This window comes from Protomyctophum parallelum (genome assembly GCF_964188405.1).
Source record: "Protomyctophum parallelum genome assembly, chromosome: 20".
NCBI lineage: Eukaryota > Metazoa > Chordata > Actinopteri > Myctophiformes > Myctophidae > Protomyctophum > Protomyctophum parallelum.
This window is the reverse complement of record NC_139718.1, coordinates 28,040,109-28,064,587: the sequence shown is the minus strand read 5'-3', so window position 1 is coordinate 28,064,587 and position 24,479 is coordinate 28,040,109. Positions and strand designations below refer to the sequence as shown.

General features: G+C 40.4%; 3 protein-coding genes across 6 annotated transcripts in view; 1 reads left to right on the top strand and 2 right to left on the bottom strand.

Moving 5' to 3' along the window:
- The window catches only part of nin (ninein (GSK3B interacting protein)), a 35,553-nt gene extending 30,198 nt beyond the window's left edge, over positions 1 to 5,355 (bottom strand). For all 4 annotated transcript variants that reach the window (XR_014570874.1, XM_083792364.1, XM_083792365.1 and 1 more), the window contains exon 1: positions 5,107 to 5,355. The gene's annotated coding sequence lies outside the window, so the exon portion shown is untranslated. The remainder of the gene's footprint in view (positions 1 to 5,106) is intronic.
- An 857-nt stretch (positions 5,356 to 6,212) lies between these two features.
- LOC310877982 (lysophosphatidylserine lipase ABHD12-like) lies at positions 6,213 to 10,196 on the top strand. The gene is made up of 12 exons (XM_083792015.1): positions 6,213 to 6,443; positions 6,869 to 6,971; positions 7,267 to 7,386; positions 7,549 to 7,579; positions 7,674 to 7,719; positions 7,847 to 7,976; positions 8,240 to 8,277; positions 8,722 to 8,801; positions 9,048 to 9,130; positions 9,394 to 9,472; positions 9,735 to 9,868; positions 10,060 to 10,196. The coding sequence occupies exons 1-12, from the start codon at positions 6,341 to 6,343 to the stop codon at positions 10,085 to 10,087; spliced, it is 975 nt and encodes a 324-aa protein (XP_083648141.1). The 5' UTR covers positions 6,213 to 6,340; the 3' UTR covers positions 10,088 to 10,196.
- Positions 10,197 to 10,222: 26 nt separating this feature from the next.
- On the bottom strand, positions 10,223 to 24,463 carry pygl (phosphorylase, glycogen, liver). Its single transcript, XM_083792014.1, has 20 exons — positions 24,153 to 24,463; positions 23,371 to 23,472; positions 22,775 to 22,853; positions 22,105 to 22,208; positions 18,031 to 18,162; positions 17,588 to 17,699; positions 17,144 to 17,226; positions 16,793 to 16,927; positions 16,191 to 16,283; positions 15,804 to 15,950; positions 14,926 to 15,089; positions 14,698 to 14,812; positions 14,396 to 14,497; positions 13,230 to 13,377; positions 12,742 to 12,800; positions 12,452 to 12,593; positions 11,802 to 12,009; positions 11,387 to 11,521; positions 11,228 to 11,294; positions 10,223 to 11,040 (listed from the first exon to the last, which is right to left on the bottom strand). The coding sequence occupies exons 1-20, from the start codon at positions 24,393 to 24,395 to the stop codon at positions 10,852 to 10,854; spliced, it is 2,559 nt and encodes an 852-aa protein (XP_083648140.1). The 5' UTR covers positions 24,396 to 24,463; the 3' UTR covers positions 10,223 to 10,851.
- Positions 24,464 to 24,479: the final 16 nt, after the last annotated feature.

The window sequence follows — 24,479 nt, the reverse complement described above, 5'->3', positions numbered from 1 at the left end:
CCTCTCTCTCTCTCACGCCTTTCTTGTCTGTCTACTCACTGTCAAATAAAGGAGAACTGCTTGGGTTCTATGTCATGATACGTGACATAGAACGAAAGTAACAAAATCAAACAAAATTTAAATCAGCCATTATACTCTTTAACTCTTACCTGGGCGATTTCATTAGTAAATAGAAAAAGTGCCCTTCTGAAGAGTGTGTGTGATGTTTGGCAAAATGTTTAGGAGGCTACTCCTGAAAACTTTAGAAGCCAATGCCAATCGTAGCCAATCAGGATGGATTATGAGAAATCAAACAAACCTGTCTTCATAACATGACTATGGAGATCATGTGTACTGATTTGCGTGAAATTTGGATCTGAATATATATTAGAAAATGTGTTTTACATATGTCGGCCTCCTGTTGGCGCTATAAAGAGCAGATGTGAAAGATTCCAGGCAAAGGTATTTCCTTGGCCTCTAGGGAGTGTGCATACAAGGTTTTACACAGATCGGTGCAGTTATAGGCAAAAACACTAATCCAGTTATAGCGCCACCATGAGGCTGAGTTGAAAATTTTCAAGTGGCATGTCTTCCTTGGCCTAGTGGGAATGTGCATGCAAAATTTCACAGAAATCACTCAATGTGTTCATGATTCGCAGCATTTTGTTTGAAACGGAGCATGCGAACTTTGGAAGCCAATCTTAGCCAATCAGGATGGAAAATGGCTCTAGAGAGACTGTTTTTTGTATATGTTTGGACAAAATATGTAGGTGTACTGTCAATAAAATGTTTGTTTTGCACAAAGCGGCCTCCTGGTGTTGCTATAACAGGCCAATGTAAAAACTTTGGGGCAGAGGTTCAGCTCTGGCATTCAGGACAGACAGAGTGCAAAACATACTCTCTCCCCATTCCTTCGGCCTAGCGGAGACAATAATATGCCCTCAGACACAAACATTATATCTAGCAAGCTTCATAAAATGTTTACGACTCAAGTTGTGGCTTTTCTCTTTTGATCTTTCTAGCATCAGAGAATATTGTCTGGGGCTGGCTCTATGCACTCACCCCAGTGACCCTCGTTCTCCTTAATGCTGGTTGCTTGTTTGTAATCTCATTACAGTGAGAAATGATAGTTTGAGAAGACAAGACAAGTATAATAGTGAAATTCAGTTATGAAATACAAATTTGAACTGAATGAGCCACCAAAGCCTTATGCCAACATCGAGTGACACACACACACACACACACACACACACACACACACACACACACACACACACACACACACACACACACACACACACACACACACACACACACACACACACACACACACACACACACACACACACACACACACACACACACACACACACACACACACACACACACACACACACACACACACGGCTTCCATGACCATGTAGATCTCGGAATTCATGCGTTTTTTCCGATGCCAATTCCGACTGAACCATTAAAGGTATATTCAGTGATTTCACTCAAAAAACCTTAGGTTTCGTTTTTGGCTGGGACCTAAGCCTTTCATCCAATCAGGATAGAGAGCCAAAAACGAAACCTAAGGTTTTTTGACCCCCAGGGGTTAACTGGGTACAGGGAGGAACTCCTTATATGGTCAGCACACTCTATAGTAGGGAGGATTATCACAACAAAACAAAAAAATAAGTGATATTTTCAGTGAAATCACTGAATATACCTTTAAAAACATTCGTTTTTAAAATGTACATACAGTATGTCAAGAAGTACAAAACTTGTTAAACAAATTTGGTTGAGTTTACTTTACAAGCAGCGTGCACAAGAAGGTCCACAGGTCCAGCAGTTTCGGAAAAATATAAAATAAAGTCGAAAGCCACAAAATAATACATAAAAAAAAAAAACTTAACCCGTAAGACAAAACTGTGTCACAAGAACAATATTTGCTGGGGGGTGTGTACATGCATAGATAATCAAATAACGAGTTTCATTTCTGATATTTCTGTTAATACAGTGTCAAGTTTCTGTTTTGTAATGTTATACATATTAGAGGTGTAGTTTGAAAATATTTTTCTTTATTTTACCAGAATAAACTAAGTCAGAATAGAATGAGTCATTACTTCCACCATGGTGGAAAGACTTTAAATGACCTCCGTAATGACTTAAGATGTTAATCTCTTTTAAGAGTGATGAGAGTGCACTTGCATTATGCAAAGGTCAACTCAACTCATTTTTAGGGAAGGCTTTTTTGCCAACTTGCCAAATAATATACTTTCAAGATTACGCTACTAGTCCGGCAGCCGACAGGCTCCTTTTGTTTAAAGTGGGAAATTTGGTTTATAGTCTTTTTTTTTTTTTTTTAGATATTTTTTGGCGGCTTACGCCTTTATTGATTTTTTAAGGGATAGAAAGTAGGCTGACAGGAAACGGGAGAGAGATGGGGGGATGACATGCGGTAAAGGCCGTGTCGGGTCCGGGAGTCGAACCCGCGGCACACCGCGACTGGATCACCAGTCCGGTGCCCAGACCGTTACGCTACGGCCTGGGCCGGTTTATAGTCTTTTATTGGCCTAAAATATTGTCTTGCAGCCATCGCCACTTGCCATTACATTTGTCATGACCGTTTTTAGCCCAAGGAGTGTATTTTGTGCAAAACTAATGCTTGGAATGGATTCAGAATCATGAAAACCCTCTAGTTTGACATGTCACATGCTACTAAAAGCAAAAAGAAAGTTTGACATTTTTGACTGCCATAGGATGTTATTGGTAGGGTCACAAGAAACCCCTATAAAAGAAATTGCCCAATGCCGACAACTGGTCAGCAAGTGGATTCATGAATGTATGTACAGTATATAGAAAATATTTTAGGCCAATCAGCTGCCGGACTATACCCTTGTTATTGGAACACTAGCATGATGTGATGTCCCCCACTTCATTCACTTGATTAACTCACTGACGACTACAACATTATAATATCTCTGCTGTCAGGAAGAAACCACCTAACTCCAAAATGTTCATTTTTGAGTGGTGCAACCACTCCTACAACCAGCAATGTCAGTGAGTACCTGTTGCCTGCTAATATGAGAGAGAGGGAGGGGGAGAGAGAGAGAGAGAGAGAGAGAGAGAGAGAGAGAGAGAGAGAGAGAGAGAGAGAGAGAGGTGTGGGGGGGGGGGAATTGCACCACTCAGTTCACACGGGTGTGATTTTCAGGAAATGAAAAATATACATTTTTCAGGAAATTAAGAAATATATAAGAATATTTTTAAAACAAAGCAATACTGCCAAAGTTGGTGTTGTGACTTTATATATTGTCAATTACTTGCATGACTTTATATATTGTCAATTACTTGCATGATGAGAGGGGGAGAGGTGGTGGAGTAGTTTGCAGACAGTTTGAGGGTCCAATTGAGTTTAGAGGTTTTGTCTACTGTGTTTTTAACTACTTTCCATTGGTTCAATATTTTTGAAACACCACACCTCAACACAAAAACCAAAAAAATGGAGTTAGGTGTTTTCCTCCCGACAGCAACGATATCATGATTTCAGATTCTGAATGTCCATTTTGACACCTTTGCAATGTAAAGGTTGATATTCCTCAGCAGATTTTATTTTTATTTCAACTCCTAGCAGCTTCAGTATGACACTACAACAGCACTACAACAGTGGCTTAAAGATTTTCTTTACTTAAGCTTCTAAAATCTATAATCAAAGGACCCATCTCTTTCCTCCCTGCTTTAACAGCTGCTCTTTGTCAGCGAAATGGCTATCGCTCAGTGTTGCGTTTAGCCAGGTGTCCCCCCAACACACCCCAGACTTGGGGGTGCTCATTCAACATGGACAATGGGCAGAGAGCAATCAGTATTCTGCATCTGGTTCTGCACATTTCTTCAAATAATCAAATGCACAGAGCTTCATGTCTCAGCAGTGCCCAAGGCTTTAAAACATAGCCTATGGGCCTAGTACTGGTCTATAACTATATGAATCTGAAGTATAACAAATATAAGAAAGTATTTGCCGTTTTGCACATTACTAAAGGCTACATTTTCACTATTTTTCCAGCACTTTTCTCTCACATTGTGTAAATTGCAACACGCTACTAGAGATTTAGGGTCATAGTAGTGTAACATTTCCCCTCCCCTTTCTTGTTCAGCAGCAGGGAAGCAAAACCATACTTGATATCCCACAACACTGCAGTTCATTGATTATCAATTGTTTCTGCTTTCTTCACAAGCTGTCAGTTAGCTGGCTTGTTGCAGCCACAACAGTGGACTGACAGCTGTCGCTGCTGAATCAGGACAGATCGGGTCAAGAAGAAGAGGTTAATCCTGCAGACACCTGCTGCACGTCCAACCTCCAAGCATTCACTTACGATGGTGCGATTTATCCCGCAATCATTTATCATTCCCACAGGTACCAAACTGAACTGTAGATTTGCGTTAGCGACATCTTAATTATCTAGGCGTCTTTCCAGACAACTGCATTGTGTGACGTGTCAGATGCAAAATGTTTTGATATTGATTTGAATGAGATAGGCGGCATAGGCCTATGTCATATCCTTGGCATGAATATCAAGAATAAAGAATATGAATGGTCATATCCATCAATAGCTTATCAGTCACATTATATTCTGAATAGTGTAGGGCAGGCTATAGCACACACCATTGACATAATTTGCCACCAAAGGGAGCTGTAGAGGGAATCATGGGAATAGGTTTTGATGATTCACATTGTCACATATCATATGAGAAGTCACAATGTAGCATTAGTCACTGACCTTTTATTATTATTATTACAGCATGTTGTCAAAACCAATGCCGGGATACATACAGGACTACAAAGTAGGCCACAACTGCAGTCTGCAGTGCACATTAGAAAAATTAATGACAATTAGGTTCCTAAATTAGACCTAGGCCTATAAAAGTAATCAGAGAAAACATCAGTATCCTGCTGGCACACAGGGAGCGCAGGGCGGCGGCATGGCTAGAGGAAGAAAGCGCTGCGGGGGAGTGCTAAACAAACTATCACCTACTATCACACTTAGTTAACCCAATGAGTCAATGACAAATGACGATCAAAAGACAATGACTGTCTATTCTGCAAGTAAAGAAATGTTTTTAGCCAAGATAAACACTACTTACCGAACTCTCAAAGTGTAATATTCCTGTTTTCTGCCTGAATCTTTTGAGGGACCCGGTTTTGAAAAGTTTTATATTTTCTTCATAATAGCCTAATGTCGCGACTCGCGAGTCTCTTGCAGGAACCCACTCCAGAAAGTCATTAATGGTTCCGATGTAGATGATTTTCCCTGGATGGAAATTCACCGTTACTTATTGTTGCTACAATGTTCGTTAACGGCTTTGTTGTGTCCGCGGCTGCTGCTGCTGCATCTTGTAGCGGATTTTGAAAAGCTCTTGTTGGAGGAAGGGGCGGTGTCGTGACGAGCAGGATGAGGATCCTAACTTCTGGCCACAGTCCAACATGCGAGTCCTCTAAAGTCCAGTCACTCCATTGAGTCCACTCTCGGCTCAAATAAATATATAATACATATTTGGGAAATAATGTATAGTGTAATCAATGTACATACTGTTTGTAACAAAATAGGCCTATGTGGTGGGAAAAATGGATTGATTGAACATTAAAAGTAGGCCTATGCAGAATGTGTACATTTCAAACGAAAATACAAAAATACAAATACAAAAACAATACATATATATATAAAAACAATACAATACAAATACAAAAACAATACAAACAATACAAAAACTTTTATACCATCATTCATTAGCATGCATTGTGTATTCTTGTCACAGCTAGGTTTTTCTTGTGTTTAGGAATTGCAGGGCAAAATGCCATAGCAAAATCTGCTATAAATGTTATCATAACATAACAGTTTTGTACCTTAGAGTATAATAAAGTTTTGTACACTGAACAGCACGCGTTCTCTCCGGTTGGTGACGTCAAGCTTCCTTGTCTGAGAAGTTATTTTCACTTTCACGAAATAACGTCTGCTGATTGCTGAACTAGTCTGCGGCTGCCCCTAATAAAAGTAAAAGTATTGCACAGCTCTGGTCCATAGCCTTAATTACTGTACTGTGGGCGGCATTAGAGCTATGGACCAGAGCTAAGTAGTGCAGGGTTTTTTGAATATTCGAGCCATGAACTGCAGAGGGTAAAATTAGTCTGACTTGAACGTTGACCTGATTTTACTGGGTCACAACTAAGTTCTCACAGCGTTCATGTTTACAGGAAGAGAACTCGCTCAGCACCGCCACAGCCACAAGCCTGCAGTAGCCTATCTCTCTCAAAACAGACGAGACTTTGGACAACTGGACACGTTTCTTGGTTGAAGAAACGTTTTGGTCAGGGTCAAGAATGAAGCGTGCCATTATATATCTGACCACCGTCTATGCTTCTGTTCCTGTTCTTCTCTACCTGTTTCCGTGGATACTGGGACATATCATATATTCTCACCTGTGTAAGCTGTGTTTTTCTTTCTTTTTTATGATGAATTCCTGTTCTGTTCTTTATATTGGTACGTCTCTAAATGTTTTGATGAACAAGGTGGACCCTCTTGTAAACAAGTGTAATGCTTTATTGGGTCGTCCACTCACAGTTTTTTATTGAGTTGTGCTTGAAATCAATGTACTGTAATGTTTAATGATGATTGATGAATCATATGTTTTCATGAATCATTCTCTGGCAATGATTCCGAATCATTCTGTTGTGTTGACATTTACAACAGTGTTTCTTATGAAGAAAATATTTTAATCCTATTAAAACCAACGTGCAAGAGATCGGCACATACAGTAGGCTATAGCTATACCATGGAAAGGAAAACTAAATGGCTTTGATGTTCTTTCTTGTATTAGCTTTTTATTTTATTGTGTCCACACTCCACAGTGAGATTTCCTTTCTTTGTGGACCTTGGCAAACCTGAGAAGATACTGAACCACACATGCAACCTCTATCTTACCACTGAGGAGGGTGTCTCAGTGGGTGTATGGTAAGTTCATATTGACCAAAATGGACTGGGTCCAATCCATCCTCAAGCCTTTGTGGCCCAGTGGGAACAGAGTAACAGACCCAATTACTGGCATTGCTATTTCATTCCCATGTTTTAGCTACAGTACAAAGTTAAATGCTTAGTGATGATTTTACTCAGAGAGAGTACAAATACCATTTCATGGTTCCATTTGTACTCTGTTAAATTTGTCACTAAGGATTTGACTGTGTACTGAGCTTCAAAGCCTGTACTTATACTCTCCTCCCCACTCTCCCTCTCTTCATTCGTCTCCTAGGCATACACTTCCCATCAGCCAATGGAAAGAGGCAGCGGAGAAAGACCCAGAGTGGTACAGGGAGGCACTGGGAGATGGCCAACCTGTTATTATCTATCTCCATGGCAACTTGGGAACCAGGTGGGACCAGCATGGAAGAAAAGAGACCCTTGAATAGATTTCTAATAGTGTCTAGTCTAGTGGGTTTATACAGCACACTTATGGAGATGCATGGGTCAGAATGAATAAGCCAGAGAAATGTTCTGTTGTTTATGTTTATTTTGTCATTGTCCTTAATTATAGGGCGATATATCACAGAGTACAGCTGGTGAAGGTGTGATTTCACATTTAACACATCATTGTTTCATGTAATTATATTTTTGATAATGTGTTGTGTAAACTGATAACTTTTTATGCATTTATTGCAGAAACTAAGTGCTGCAGGTTATCACGTGCTCTCCTTAGACTATAGAGGTAAATACTTGTTCTAACTTTCATACATAATAACAGGAGCACATACCTATGCAGGCATACACATGTATCGGTAGTCCTGGTAAAAGTTGATGCTGTCATCACAAGTCATGATTCTGAGGGTTCCTAGGTTTTGGTGATTCCAGTGGGGAACCCAGTGAGGCTGGCCTGACCACTGATGCCCTCTACCTGTACCAGTGGGCAAAGCAACACAGCAGAGGTGGTCTGGTCTGTCTGTGGGGGCATTCCCTTGGTACTGGGTGAGTGCATGGTTGTATTGAGAAGTTTATGAATTATTGCCTATCATTCATACCAATGAATGCCTGAAGGTCAGTAGACTGAAAGCTTGCAAATAAATATATTGCTTGTGCACAGATTTGAGTGTGCGGCGCTTCCCTTTATTTTTTCTTTATTATACCAATGAATAGTAAAAAATAAAATACAAAGGTTGTAAAAGGTAATTAAATTAGTCATCATTCATCATCATAGTTCATACTCATTATCAGGTTTATTTTGTCTGTAGGGTGGCAACGAATACTGCACTGAAACTACAAGAACATGGTGAGCTTGTGTTTCTTAAAGGCATATACTATTAAGTGTTTGCAACAACTGAAAAAAAAGGCATCAACATGATGGAATATCATCTTTAATTCATCTGATTGATTCATAATGCCCCCTAGTGTCAAGTATTCTACAATTACTCATTTCTACCAACAACTCTATAATGCATACATGGCTATTCCTGTGTTATGTTAAGGTCAAATTAATATTTGTGATCATTGTTTTTAAAAGAGAAACTCTCTAGGTTCACCATAAATAATTAATTGGGAAATATTAAAAGTGCACTTCAATAATTCAGCTGACTCCACAATTAAATTAAGCTCCAGGGTACAAAATGCATGATCCAGTCTCTGTCTTTCTTTAGTTCCTGAGTGTTCAGTGTAGTTGATTATTCATTCATGCAATGTATAATGAACATTGTGTCTCAACATTTCCTTTCATTAGGGTCACTTATTGATGCTATAATTCTTGAAGCCCCGTACACAAGAATTGGGGAAGTTGTAACCAACCATCCTCTCTGTAAGGTGAAATATTTCTGTGGCATTCTTTGTTTTTATGTCTGCAGCCTTCAGGCTGTTTCCCAATTCACTGTATTACAGCACTAACAGATGTCTTAATTTCCGCTTTTCAAAAGAACAGCTTGTGCAACTGTTGAGAACAGACATGAGTATTTCACCTGTTTCTTCTAAGGAATCAAGTTTATTCCTTTATATTCCACAAGTATTTGTATATCACTACATAAATATTAACTATTTCTACCTTCTTTTCAGCTGTACATGTTCCTTCCAGGTTTTGAGAGCCTGGTTTGGAACATCTTAGAAATGAACAACATAGAATTTGCTAATGATAAAAAGTAAGTATTTTATGATAATGATCACGGTGCATATGCTAATACCATTATCCACATCTAACTTATTGCACAGTTGATCTGGTGGACCCATGGACTGTTTGCCTCCCTTTAATCAAATATCCATCATTAGGATAATACTGTAGGCCACAATTAAGACAATAATGTTGCTCATTGGTTATTACAGCTTTACCACATGCTGTGGTCTTTTTTTAATCCATCTATGTTCAATTAATTATTGAAAATGTCTTTCTTCTATGTCTGTACAGTTTAAAGACTTTTTACAGTCCACTACTGCTGCTACATGCAGAAGATGATGATATGGTTCCCTATCACATGGGGCAAAAGGTAGTATAGAACAATGAATTCTAATTTAGTTAAATGTGTACACAATGTAAAAATGAGAACATTTTGTACCCAGTAGTTTTCAAAGTAACTTGTATGGATATCTTTATCTACATGAAGTACTGTATAGTAAGTCATGGCTGGCTGTAGGGCCTGCAACATCTTAATCCTAACTCGCCTCACCCCAAAATCGTATTATCTTTAAAAATGTTTTATCATGCAAAGTAGTACGTTAGTGAATACATTCCTTTGCTTGTGTCCCCAGCTATACCAAATATCACTTCAGGCTCAGAAAGAAAGTGATGTAAAGGGTCATGTTCAAATGGTGTCCTACAGTGCAAGACATAAATATTCACACAACGACATCTACCGGGATCCCAATCTGTTGACTGTAGTCAAGTAAGTTACCATTACTAATCAAGAACATTTCTATTTACCCTGCAACTGTACAAAATTATGCATTTGAAAAGGTATCATAAACATCAGTAAATATAACCGTTAACATTTGATCAAATGTGTTCTTATCCATCCTGTACCTTAGTAGGGTAGTAATCAGTTGTTACTGCTCATCTTTTTTCTTTACATTATAGGGAATTTCTGCAGACTCTTGAAAGATAGATCAACTTCCACTTCAACAGAATGGTCTGTCTGGCAGTGTTGTCTCTCATGTAGCTGAATTAGCTACAACATATTGTAACACAATATTAAATTAAATATGACAAAAAAATATAGAAACATTTCACTTTTCATGTTGCATTCAGTCATTTTATTTCACCACTGGAAAGAGGTACAGCTCAAATACTGATAAGGAAGTTCAGTAAGCGTTAGAAAAGTGCCTTACCAGATGTTAGTCATAGTATTTGCAAATTAATTCATTGTTTTATCCACTTTTTATATAGAGGCATAGTTTTCACAAAACAGGATACAATACAATGAGTGCCAGAAATGCTGTCAGAAAAAAGTGCCAGAAAAAACAGTCGCAGGAAAGTATTTGAAAATATACTACATTCCTTTGAATGATAAAGGATATGCCCCGATCTGAACTGTGCGGATGCACTGAACACTGGATCTGGTACTCAAAGTGATTGAAAACCAATGCTTAGAATCATTTGCAAATACTATTTCACCCTGGCCAGGATGGACATTATCAATCCCAATATGTCTTGGTTTGTGTCTTGGTGTTGAATGAATATAACAGATGAACAGATGCCTTTTGATGTAGAAAGTGCGTTTTTAAAGATAAAAAAGATCTGTGCTGAAATTCAAGCCTACTCATAACCTCTTAAAATCACTTACTGTAACAAAATCACTAAAGGGTACACTAGTTGAAAAATAACAGCGTAGGTACTGTTAAACTGTAAACCTAAAGAATACCCTAGTAATCACATTTTCGCCAAAGCCCTGGCAGTTTCCTCAATGGCTTCTCTTGGCTCATTTGGGGCTGGGATCTTCAGGTCTGTGGGTTCCACTCCCCATATCTCTGTGGCGTAATCTGTGATGGTTCTGTCGCTGGAGAATTTGCCTGTGGCAGCAATGTTCTTGATCACCATTTTTGTCCACTCCGTTGGATCCTTTTAAACAAAACAAAACAGTTAATTATACACTGCTCTAAGGCTTAATTTATACTTGTGATTCTCTGACTCTAAACTTTCTAATGTTCCATTTAGATCTTCCCACCCTTCTGGCTCCAACTACAATTTTAGTAAAATGTGTCATTTCAGTTTGAGCCTAGTTTGTTACATGCAAATGTTCCAGTACCTTATACAAAGTGCTGACTCTCTCCTGGCATTTCACATAGGCCTCAAAATCTGCAAACACTTTGAACCTGCACAGAAACATGGGGGAAATGGTGTAATCCAAGCCAAAAAGGTCCAGATTTGAGCAAATTCAGAATCATAGTACTTTATATATATTTACCGGTCATATTTCATGAGCATTTCAGTGAGGTCTTTGAAAAGGTCTGGATTTTTGGGGCTGAAAAATCCACTCTTGATCTGGTCCATGACTTGTTTCAGCTCTGGAATCGCGTTGTAGTATGACATGGCATCATAGCTGTGGAAATAAAAACAAAATCAAAGCGGCAAGAATGTCACCTCATGTACTCATAGCAAATGTAACTTCAGTGTCACAATTTAATGTATGTGATACAGTTTGTCCAATGTCTCATACAGTAGTAGACTGGTTTCGCATACCTTTAATATAGGAAGTCCCAGCAATGAACAAACCCATACATTTTTAAACCGATATGTACTTCCTTTCCTTATAGATTGAGTGAAACAGGCCACACACTACTTTCTATTGACACTGACATTACAGGCGAGAGCTCCCCTACCCCTTCTTGTCCAGTTCAGCCACGTCCTCTACCCTCATGCCGAAGATGAACATGTTCTCCTCTCCGGCTTCCTCTGCCATCTCCACGTTGGCTCCGTCCATGGTGCCTATGGTGAGGGCTCCGTTCAGCATGAACTTCATGTTGCCTGTTCCTGAGGCCTCAGTGCCGGCAGTGGAGATCTGCTCGGACAGATCAGTGGCAGGAATCACTATAGGAGGAGTAGATCATCGGAATGGATTATTATTCATTTGTAGTAATAGTGCACCGAAGTCAGACATAATTTGTGCATCCTACCTGGGTCACTTTTTTCCGCCCCATTCATAATTCCCATACTCGTTTAATATTGCTCCAAATAAGAACAGTGTTCCAAAAATAAACAAATGAGCAAGGCGGTTTGACTCATATGGATATGAAGCATCAAATGACACTAGAAAACACTAGTGTTACTGCCGTAGAACAGGTACAGACAGAGATGTCTCCAGAGGTCAAGGACATATTTCCCATTACTCAATGAATAATTAAACAGGCATATTGATCCTGACTGCACACTAGTTTAATAAAATAATTAAGCCAGTAACAGACATGGACAGTGAATTCAGTGTTTGGTCCATTGTCTCGTATTCACGTAATTGTAAGGTGTTGCACTGTACCTTTCTCTGCCAGGGAGACCCTGTAGTTCTCCAGATAGATGACCTTCAGCTTGTTGCCCACCATAGGGTCATTGTTCACCACCTCACCAACTGAGGTGATCAGCTTGATTATCAACTTTGCCATGTGATACCCTGGTGCAGCCTGCAGGGGGAGACAATGAACACACAGCTACATCTTAATCTATAATTTAGAGAGAGCATCATATTAAACAGATTTAGACAAAAAAGCTCAGATAAAAATATTCTGTGTGTTCCTGCGTGTGTAAACACTAGCTTTGTTGAGTCAATACCTTGCCACCGATTATCATTGTTCGGGGAACAAAATCAGCAGTGGGGTTCTTCTTGATGTCTAAAAATGTACAAAAACAAAAGTTTAGTACATTTGAAAACAACATTCCTAACAAAATGAAACCGATTGATGCAAAATAAAACAAGTTCATTCTTCTTGATAATAATTTCATCATGCATCCTAAGGGACAGATTTAACAGGCTGAAGTTGAAAGCACGGATGCAGAGTGACTTGACTTGAAAGAGACATGCATTATACTCTCCAACTGTCCACTCAAGTGGTGGACAGACAAGACAGATGATTTGCACATATACTGTATAAATACCAAATAGGCTATTCTGGGTGGTGATTTTCCAGTCAGCATTTGTCTTTTTTATATTGTGATAAATATGTCATGCCAGTCTGGACTCATTATGGTGATATTATTGTATCATGAGTTTGACACAAATAAGTTGCCCAATTGGGAGTTTGAAAGCTGCATTCACATACTGTTGTACATGACGATGATGTGCAGGCAGTTGAGGAGCTGGCGCTTATACTCATGGATTCTTTTCACATGGACGTCAAACATGGAGGATGGGTTGATTTGCACCTGGTACTCCTTCTCCAGGTACTGTGCGAATTTCAGCTTGTTGTCCTTCAGAGAGAAAAACATGACTGAATTTATTCAGCTGTGATCATGTTCAATCATTGCAGAAGAATGTGGCCTGTACAAGCGTGCAAAACCCAACTCAGCAATGTCCCAACTAATAACTGAGCGTGATGTACTTTAACACTGGCAGACTATTTTCATATTGTCTACTAGTGACATCGTCTACTGTAGTTTACAAGTAAGACGCGCAAACGTGGGAAGCGAACGCAGCTCGTAAATTGCAATAACAACAATTAGAATAAATTACGTACTTTATTTTTATTTTTAGTTAGTAATTTCTTTAAGTTTTCTACTGTGTGTGTGTGGTTGTGTGTGTGTGTGTGTGTGTGTGTGCGCTACAGCTGCGCCCTCTGGTGGCGGGCGGGTGGTGTCACAGCGGGACAGACAGACAGACACACAGACATGATCTGCAGGGTCTCATAGTTAGTGCTCATTGCGTGCGCAACTAGTTTACCATTCAAGCTACTACAGGATGGTACTGTCAAAAACCGGACCTTAATTTTCGGGCCTGTTGAGAATTTTCACCGGCTGCCGGGCAAAAGGGAGAAGGACGGGTGGGGAGGATCAACATCTGGAATGTCAGAACAGGTCAGCTCCATATATGGAGATCTAAGGGTTTGAGGTCAGATGTAAAGTTGCTGGCCGGCTCCATATATGCAGATGGTGATGATCTAGTCTTCTCCATGTATGGCTATCCAGGGTTTGATGAAGTCTGTGTCGTGATTGATCTTCATATATGGAGATGGCCATATATGGAGCATTTCACGAGGCGTGACGGACTGACAGCCATATATGGTGGCATGACGTGTGAGTGTCACAAGCTGTGACGGACTGACAACCATATATGGAGGCGTGACGGACAGACTGTCTGACAGGTTTTGCAGGTTTTCATAGTAATCTGTGACATACGATCGCATATTATTATTATTAGGGCATGCCTCCTGGCATCTGAACGCAGCTTTCTAGTTTCTAGATGCAATTGTAAACTAAGCAGAAACCCTACCTGTTTCACTTTAGCGACATCTCGGACGAAGGCATCGACATCAACCAGCTCATTTAGATTCTGTAAATCACTGAGGTCTTTCACAAAGTCCTGTCCTATGGCCTAGAAGAGAGATAATGAATGTACATACAATGTCAGCAAAACAGGCATTGGTGACTTTTTGCTGTCCCTATAGTACGTCAAGGGTATAATGCTAGTAAAGACACAGATGACAGTTCATACCGGTAAGTTATTGGCAGGATCTAGCAAGTTTGGACCGAATGTGGTTACAAACATGGATTTAATTGGAGTTACAATCACACCTCAGCTATGAGCTCAGCCAGTCCAGGGTTGCAGAGCAGGAGCCAGCGTCTGGGAGTGATTCCATTGGTCTTGTTCTGGAATTTCTCTGGTTCCATTTCGCTGAAATCCCGAAATCTACAGAACCAAAATAGAAAGATTTGTAATTATATTCAGAACTTTGAAGTTTGAAGTTTAGTCACTCTTAAGTGGCACATATTCTTTTATAATTAGGCATGAAATGTGCTTACACGTCAGTCTTAATGATGTTGGAGTGTATCTCGGCTACTCCATTGACAGCATGAGATCCCACAATGCACAGGTGAGCCATGTTGACTCTCTTACAGCCGTCTTCTTCAATCAAAGACATTCTGCGGATTCTCTCCATGTCCCCTGGAAACTGGGCTGAAATACTCTGGAGTGAGGAAAAGTAAAACACACATACAATGTCCCAGTTTAGAGCTTATATCAGGCCCCAAAGAGAGAAAAAAAAATAATTAACCCAAGCCCATGCCCATGCTTCTGTCTAATCCAGCACAAACACAATTTAAGGGGAGTACAAGAAAAAGGGCATGATGAATTGTATATTATGCCCGTGTTCTAGAACAGTTCAAGCTACATTTGTATCATTGTCCCTTTCATTGCCAAAAATGTAAATGAAGAAATCTCTGCCTCCTTCCTTGATGCAATACGGAGGCAATGCTTGGAACAATGCAATGTAATACATTGAAATGGTGACTGTCACAATATCCATCAGTGTCCAAGATGATTTTTTGTCTCTTACCCTTCAGCATTGTCATAATATATAGAAGTGTGTATGGACAAAATACAAGTAATACAATTATATATACACATTTATATGTGGCAAGTAATAGATTAATTATAAAAACAATGGCTGTCCAGCTAACTTATAATGGACATCCATGATATTGGATAGCAGTATAAAAGCATCTGAGGCATGATGAAGACATTTATTTTCTTTTTAAGTTTTAATACAACCGGCCTTTCACCAAGCACACTGAAACAAAATGTGTATGGTAGGCCCTTATGCATGCCATGCTGCATAAATTAATGATAAAGGAGAAGAGATGGCAAAAGGACAAAGAGACGAGTATGAAGTATTACATACGTCCAAGTGCATCTGGTTGATGCGATAGATGATCTGAAGGTGTCTGGGCAGCAGAGACTCTACCAGCTCCACAGGCCAGCGCTCCAGAGCTTCAGGGAGAACAGTGTGGTTGGTGTAGGCAAAGGTGCGTTTGGTGAGGTCCCAGGCCTGCCAGGAAAGGAGGGGTTAATGTTCACCATTGATACTTATTCAGTGTGCTAAAATTCATTATTGTGGCCGGCATTTAAAAATACACAGTAAAATCCTCAATGTTTATGCTGAGAATGTAAGAAAGTGTCCTATATTACTGTATGCGTTATAGTTTGTTAAGGACAGTTAGATGACATGTTATATATTTATCATCCATTTTGAAAAGTGTGAGTCAAATAAACATTATTTCACACTTACTGTGTCCCAGTCAAGTTTCTCAATGTCCACAAAGATTCTCATCAGCTCTGGAATGGCCATGGCAGGATGAGTGTCATTCAGCTGGATCGCCACCTGCAAAAATAGGTTTACTGACAGTTTTATCTCCATCTTTATCTCACAAGGGGATAAAGCCTGGAACAGAACTACTGATGAAGTGTCTAACGTTAGGGAAGTACAGGAAGTAGAAGGCTACTTATCGTCCAGCATACCAGAACTTAATATATAAACTTTATTACAGGCGCGTGGCCCACAAGGTAAGACTGTACATCACATATACGAGAATACAAATGTAGCCCTGTCCTTCTGGTTAGAGTCAGACAATTTGGAGAGTAGTTCTTGTCCAGCCTATTCATTGTCAGGCTACCCACCTGACAAAGCATGCTCTTTTCTTCTCATTTATAAGCACTAAATTGTAATCTGCCGTCTTACGGTAATTGTGCCGTTTTACGGCTGACATTGTATTATCCCCAAACAGTTGATATACAAATATATTTTTAAAATAAGCATTGCACTCTCACTGAAGCATACATTATATAATTTAAAATTAGAGCTCACTTCATGTGCTTGACCTAGAGACCTACTTTTTCAGGGAAGGTGTCAAAGGATGTGCGAGTTTTGCCCGTCTTAATAATCTTGTAGCGACGAATGATGTCCTGGAGAGTAGCTGCCACCACAAAATACTCCTGCTTCAGACGCAGCTCTTTCCCTTCAAAGAACTACAGCATGAGATGGAAAAGACAGACCTTAAGGCACTATGGGCAACTTTTTTGCTAGTTTTCATTTTCACAGCAGAGATCTACAGTGGCAAAAACATATTGTGGCAAATATTTACCATCAAAACGATATTCTTATTTAATAAATGCAAATAAATGTTTGGCAAAGATTTTCCCTGTGTGTCACAGCAATGACACACCAGCAGATGTTGAACTTACATTGTCATTGGGGTATAGCACTCGAGAGATGTTCTCTGCCAGGTTCCTGTCCAGAACAGCCTGGATATAATCTCCTACATTGACTAGAGAAAGTTAAGGTAGGGTAAGTTTGATGGCTTGTCTTAATAAAGATGCTGAATTGTGTGAGGAGGAATCTTCTCATTTTCCTATGGACTAAAAAGCATACTTAAGTTTCCATAATACATTACGATTTCTGCATGTATCATTTGTACTGATCATACAGGTAAAATTCAACTCTGCAGGAAAGGAGGAAATCAATGCAACACAACTGTCTTGCAACAGAAGTCTTGCGAGTTGCTAGATGGCAGTGATGCAGTGTTGTGTCCTATACTGTGTCCTTACTCAATAACTGAAAAGAAATTCTGACATTTTGCTCCGAAAGGTAATTCCGCATGAACAAAAAGCTTTAGCTGTGACACTTACAGTCTTTCAAGTTGAAGTCATTGGGAGCACGAGCAGACCACAACCTCATCGTGTTCACAGTATTGTTCATATAACCAGGGATGGGTGTGTCATAGGGCATGGCCAAAACCACCTACAGTGATCAAACAAAGAACACATGCAAGAAGTAAATAATTAGATTCTCAACAGAGTTGATTGCTGCTTATAACATGTTACTTGCTTGTTTAAACCTGAAATCATGTTGAATTCGACTGCATTATAGCATCCAACCAGGTCTTTAATTAGCTCTTTATCTTTTTTGTATTGCTTTGCTTTGATAAATGCCAGATAATATCTCTGGCATTTATCGAAGCAAATCAATAATGGTACACTCATACTCATAGTAGTAGTAACAGTAGTAGAGGACACAGTAGCAGTACCAATAGTATAGTATTAACATTAATATAATCAACATCACCACCCACCTGAGTGTCCACCCATTTGGGGCCTTCACTCGTCTCCTCTACTCGTCCATAGTAGTGGACAGGCAGCATGTATTCAGGACGGGCCTTCTCCCAAGGGTTTCCATATCTCAGCCAATCATCTGCCTCTTCCACCTAAGTGAGTAAAATAGACTACAAATTTAATAAAATGGCTTAGATCAGACTTTAATATAAATAACACGATAATGATGCGAGAACGCTGAAGTTATCATAATCAGGCAGGGTTTGGATGAGTATTAACGACTAGTGTACAGTTTGTGTTAAATTGTATGTAAATATTGTCAGCCAGATTCTTTATGCTTGACAGTTTTAAATCTATGCGATTATTTTGTTCGATTATGTTTTTAGCACTTTGAGATTCTCTGTCAATGAAAAGTGCATTACAAATAAAACACATTGTTGTAATTATAGTACCACCAACGCAGTGAACGCACAGATTTGATTTGCAGGCTCCTCCCTCCCAGTGAACAAATGATTGTCACAAATTTGGTTAAGCGTTCAAAGGTGCATGTTTACACTGGGAGACTGTACTGCAAATACCGAGCACAAATATAAAGGGCAAAAGCCTCTGGCTGAGAGTCCTCTTATCGCAAAAAGCAGACCCCATGGTAAGGTTGCATCACTGAAGAAGTTCTTCAGGGGGGCAAACCCCAACCACAGATTATGTTAATAATTGGCTCATAATGGCTACATGCAAGACCTACATTTTGCACAGAAAGATAAGATGAACTTGTATGAGGAAATTAAGGTAAAACTGAAGAAAACAAGTTTAGTAGGTCAAACTGGAGTATATAGGGTGGGGTTGATGAACCCTACAACCCGTGCCCCCCCCCCCCCCTCTCTTCCTCCAAAACTATGGAATGAACTTCCCATTGCATTCAGAACTGAAGACTCACTCCCAATCTTCTGCCAGGGTCTGAAAACTCACCTCTTCAGACTCCATCTTAGCTCGCAGCTCTTGCCGTAGTACTTGCACTAGCCTCGACGGCCTTACGGGCTAAAAGGCAAAAGGCTATACCTTATGTAATTTAGATAGCATATTATGTAGACATAACACTCTATTGTGTTAGCGTATACTCATAGTATTATTGTACAGATATTCTACTGTTAGACGGATGTTAAGTTCTTAGCTTGCTTATGATCCTTGACTACCCGTAATTTCCGGACTATAAAGCGCACCTGAATATAAGCGGCACCAGCTAAATTTAGGGAAAAAAACAATTGTAATTGTATAAAATCCTCCCTTTTGGCCTCAGCCCAAATGTTAATGGTGAGGTCACCCTGTTTTTCCCCTTCAGAATTTACGGTACGCTCCCTCCCCTTCCCCACTTAATTATCCTTTTAAACATTATCTCTCCTCTCTTCACAGCTTTCAGTTTCAATATCGTGTGCTATGAACAATATGCAAGAGCCCAGTGTGGTTTCTCTTTGGTGATGGTAAAGCCAGATGAGGGGGATTCTCCAACACCGTACGAGACATCCATGTACCATGTTGGTGTTTGGGCGGCGGGGCACATCCAGCTAAACGCACGCCACCCACTTAGTCCACAAAAAAGAAACCTAAATAGGGGTCCAGTCTGATTTCCCTTAGTCTCTCAACTCTCTTCCAGACTTTCACCAAATTGCAAAGGTTGTGACAGGAAACTGTCATCATCTTGTGATTTCCGTTCAGATGTCTTTAAATATCTTAAATATATTTTTGAATTCCCATTTCTGCTAATCAGCAAGCGAGATGGGATTCGACTGTTTCAATTTACAATGAGACTTATTACTCAACTGCGAAGGCTAAACGAAACGGGAGTTCGGGAACGGGATTCATATAATCTGCTTTGTGTATTTGTGACAGATCTACCTGAACAAGTTACATGGTCAGTGAATATTATTTAACATTTTGTGAATATTCTTTAACATTTTTTTTTTTACATTTTGTGAATATTTTTAAACATTTTGTAAATATTCTTTTACATTTTGTGAATATTCTTTTACATTTTGTGAATATTTGTAAAACTTTGTGAACGTTCTCAGATCCGTTTCCTGCTTTCCCTCCTTATTTTCTTTCTTACGGGCAGTTGATTTCTTTCAACTGCTTCCAGTTCCCACCTGATGTTGTGTGGGAGTTCAGACTGATCCAGATCGTACTGAATAACTGCCAGCTTGCATAAGGTCTTCAGACTAGGACTCAAGTCTAAGATGAACAGGCCACAGTCTTCATAGAGGATGATACGATCTCCCACAATGCAACAGCAGCAAGAACACATACTTGATGGGCTGTTCCCCTTGGGCTTAACCTCCTTCCAGGAGAAAGTATCTGGATTGAATTTCCACACATCATTCATATGCCGAGATTTGTTCTCACCACCAAATATGTACAGCTCTCCATTGTAGGTAAAGGCTGAATGATTACTGCGTGTTTCTGGAAGGGGCTGTGTAGAAGGTGTGACCGTCCAGTGGTTGGTCTCTGTGTCAAACACTCTGATGGTGTTGTAGTACTCAACCGGGTCCCACCTGTAGCCCCCAAATACAAACATCTTTGTCCCGATGATGGTGGCAGAGTGACTTGATGTAGCAAGTGAAGGAGTTCCTCTGGTGTTAATTAAAGTCCAGACCATTGTGGTGGTGTCCAACTTGTAGATGTCATTGACTTGTCCACCACGGGTCCATCCTCCATGAATGTACATGACCTTCTCCAACACACAGGCTGAGTGGTTTGCCCTCCCCCCTGGATCAGCCCCAGAAACCCTGGGTTTGGACCATGTGTGGGCGTCGACATCAAATGCATAAAGCCCGTTGCAGAGACGTATGAAATGTCCTTGACCAGTTTGCTGAGACCCTCCCCAGATGTAGACGATCTCTCCTACCAGCACAGCTGTGTGGTTGAAGCGCCAGGAGGGAACCTCTCTTTTTCCAGTCGTCACTGGAGACAACTTTGTCCAGCATAGAGACACTCTGTTGAAGACGTACACAGCCATGGGATCAGAATAGTTCCTAGTACTTGAGTCGTTCCAATCAGGAAAGGCGTAAACTTCATGTCCGATCGCTACGGCAGCACCTCTGCACGTATTCTCTGGAACCTCTGGTCCTTTGATTCTGGACACTGTGTAGTGAAACATGTCAGCCTGCCTGCCTGCCTGCCTGTCTCTCTGTCAGGCCTGCCTGTCTTTCAGCTTATATAGAGTGACCAGAGCTGTGGTGTGACATCACATGACATCAGCACACTGCCAATCGGACTGATATGCCCATTTATGGAGAGCTCTGATGTCAACAATACATGCCCATATATGGAGATGTCTGATGTCAACAATACATGCCCATATGATCTCTGATGTCGTCAATACATGCCCATATGATCTCTGATGTCATCAATACATGCCCATATGATCTCTGATGTCATCAATACATGCCCATATGATCTCTGATGTCATCAATACATGCCCGCATATCAGCATACCAATATGCCCATATATGGAGATCTTCAGTCCCTGTTCCTTTCATGTTATATAAAGAATATACAAGCCGCACTGGACTATAAGCCGCAGGCAATATATATCTAGAAGGTCCCCTAGTGGCCGTTTGCTGTAAAAGTCCATAGATTAGCCGCACCATTGTATAGGCCGCAGGGTTCAAAGCACGGGAAAAAGTAGCAGCTTATAGTCCAGAAATTACGGTATTTATGTATTTGATGGATTACCATGTGTTGTTCTCACTTACTGTAAGTGATCAAGTGATCTGGATTAAGAGCATCTGCTAAATGCCTAAATTGTAATTATTAGTCTTGGTTACGGTTCATTTTGTTGAGTGGGTCATGACTCATGCATTGTATAAGACCTGTAAGTGTAAGGGCCGATTCATACTCCTATTTTAGAGCCGAATAAAAGTCGGTTCGGCTCTGCAGAGCCTACAATGTGGCGTCATTGAGGTTCGGGGGGGGGCGGGTACCGTCCTAAAGTCGGCTCTTCTGTGCTACTGAATTTTTCTGACGAGCCGAAATCATTTCGGCACTACAGCGGTAAAATAAGAGTATGAATCGGCCCTTAGACCTGTGTAAGATGCAGTTACCTGCCAACCATCTTTGATCTTTTGGTTGAAGATCCCATACTCATAGCGAATGCCATAGCCATATGCAGCCAACCCCAAAGTTGCCATGGAATCCAAGAAACAAGCTGCAAGGAGAAATAACAGAATTGAGGAACTATGCTGGTGGAGAACTGTTAGCACATGAATGTGCTAACATGCACAGTCAATGTTATGAAACTTCTGTGGTTAGAGGTTGTAAGATGTGCACCGCAAGATCTCTTTGAAGCAGAACCTGCAAAACGCCTCAATGAAGGGGCATTGGTTTTTATATGTTTTATTAGTGTGTGGATCAATAAAGTATTTTGGAAGCAAGCCAAATAACTTTTATTTGGAGTCTGCAAATGCCATTTCCTGGGCTTCTCCATTTGTCTGCCCGTCTGTCTGTTATGGAGTAAAGACCTTGTCTGCAGTGGTTTACCCATAGACATATAAGCGTAAACTCCCTTTCCAGCTCTGGGGCGTATGTGCTCAAGGGATTGGCCAGTAATCACTTGAGTGGCAGCGTGACATAACGTGCCTTCCACACTTCAGGCGTACTCTCTCTCTCCCAGTGTAAATTATTCCGCCCCTCCTTCAACACGCATCGCTCCAACGAACTGCAGCGGCCAATGAGGCATCAATTTTTATTTATTTTTTATATCTATGGCTTTACCTGCCAGCCGGCCCAGGCCTCCATTCCCCAGACCTGCATCTTCCTCCATTTCCTCCAGATCCTCCATGTCCAGACCCAGCTACACAGAGAGAGGAAGATATTTAAACCCAAGAAAAAAGAAAAAGAGGTGTTACGTTATCAGCCGTGTGTTGCTTTTCACAATCTTTTCATCATGACAGATGATGAAATCAGTGGGATCCGTTTCTCATCCTCCCATGGTAGGCTGACCAACAGGAACTTGATTCCAGCCTGTAGGGTCCCTTTGCACACACACAGCAGCAGTACACATGCCATGGGCACAGGCTTACTTGGAATAGATGAACGTCACAAAGGAAAGCGTCACACCAGGTTAAGCAATACCAGTTCCACCCGTTGTCCACAGTCCACAGACAAGGCCATTTTAAAATAGAAGGGATTTAAATTGTATATATGTATACTTTCTAAGATTTAAATTGTATATATGTATACTTTCTAAGACAAGACCAGTAGTAATGAGTAATGAGTTTTACTTTCATGCATGCATGCCTGTAAACACTTTTTTATTAATGTGTGACTTACACATCACACATTCCATTACTGTAATTTCCTGAACGTACCTGATAGATGGCTTCATCACAGGCATTCTGGAGGCCCAGGTTGATCATGGTGTTCTGGAGTGTCCTGCCCATGTAGAACTCCAGAGACAGATAATAGACCCGCTAGGGAGTAGAAAGCAAAACTAAATTAGGGATAGAAGTAATGAAGTTACTTAAGTAGCATCTGCTTATGCATAGACTTGAGGGTAAAGATCTGAGTGTTTTAAAAACAATAAGACAGAATACATTTGTTTTTAACTATAGTACTAGATACTAAGAGTAGGCACTAAGGCCTGGTTTTTAAATAAAAATAGTGATAAAAGTAAACTGACCAAGCAAAAATAAACATTTTTTATTTCACAGTAGTCTATGTAACCCTTATGGGCCTTTAGCAGTGCAATAGTGGATATTTAGTTTGGATATTTAGCCTAGGGGAACATAAAATAAACTGTTAATTAATATATCATTTGTAACTGAGAGCAACAGGATCAACATTTTACTGTGTAGTGCTTCGGGTACTAGTGTAGGCTCAGAAACTGACGCGCAATGTGTACAAATGGTTACTAATAAATTAATCCAATGTCCTAGAAATTATTTCCAATTGAGTGCTAGCCAAAAATAACATGACTTTTGCACACTTGCACAGTATGCATTGCTAATGCTACCCAATCTCCATGCAGTTGAACTGAGACATGATTTCCTTCTATCTTTCCATTTTCCAGTATTAATTTCAGTGACTGTCACAGTGCTGTTGTCTTTGAGATTAGGGTTGACAGGCATGACAGCTCTGAACTTCACAGTACCTTGGGATCCGTCTCTTGGTAAAACTGCTGTGTCCGGATCCATCTTCCCACCAGGTGATCTCGCACCGTGTGCGCCAACGCGAAATAGTAATCTCTCGGTGTGGCAATGTTCCTGTCTTTCACCAGGGTGAAGTGCAGATGACGATTGAAGCCTTTCTTGATCTCGGCGACATTTTCAACCCCGACGATCCCTCTGATGCTGATCTGTTTGCGCTTCTCCTGGTCAGTGAGAGGTCTCGACATGGCGTGGTGGGCAGGTTTCACAGCAGGCTACCTCAGTCCTCACGGGAAGAAGTGAAGCTTCAGGGCAACGTCGGGGACATTTTT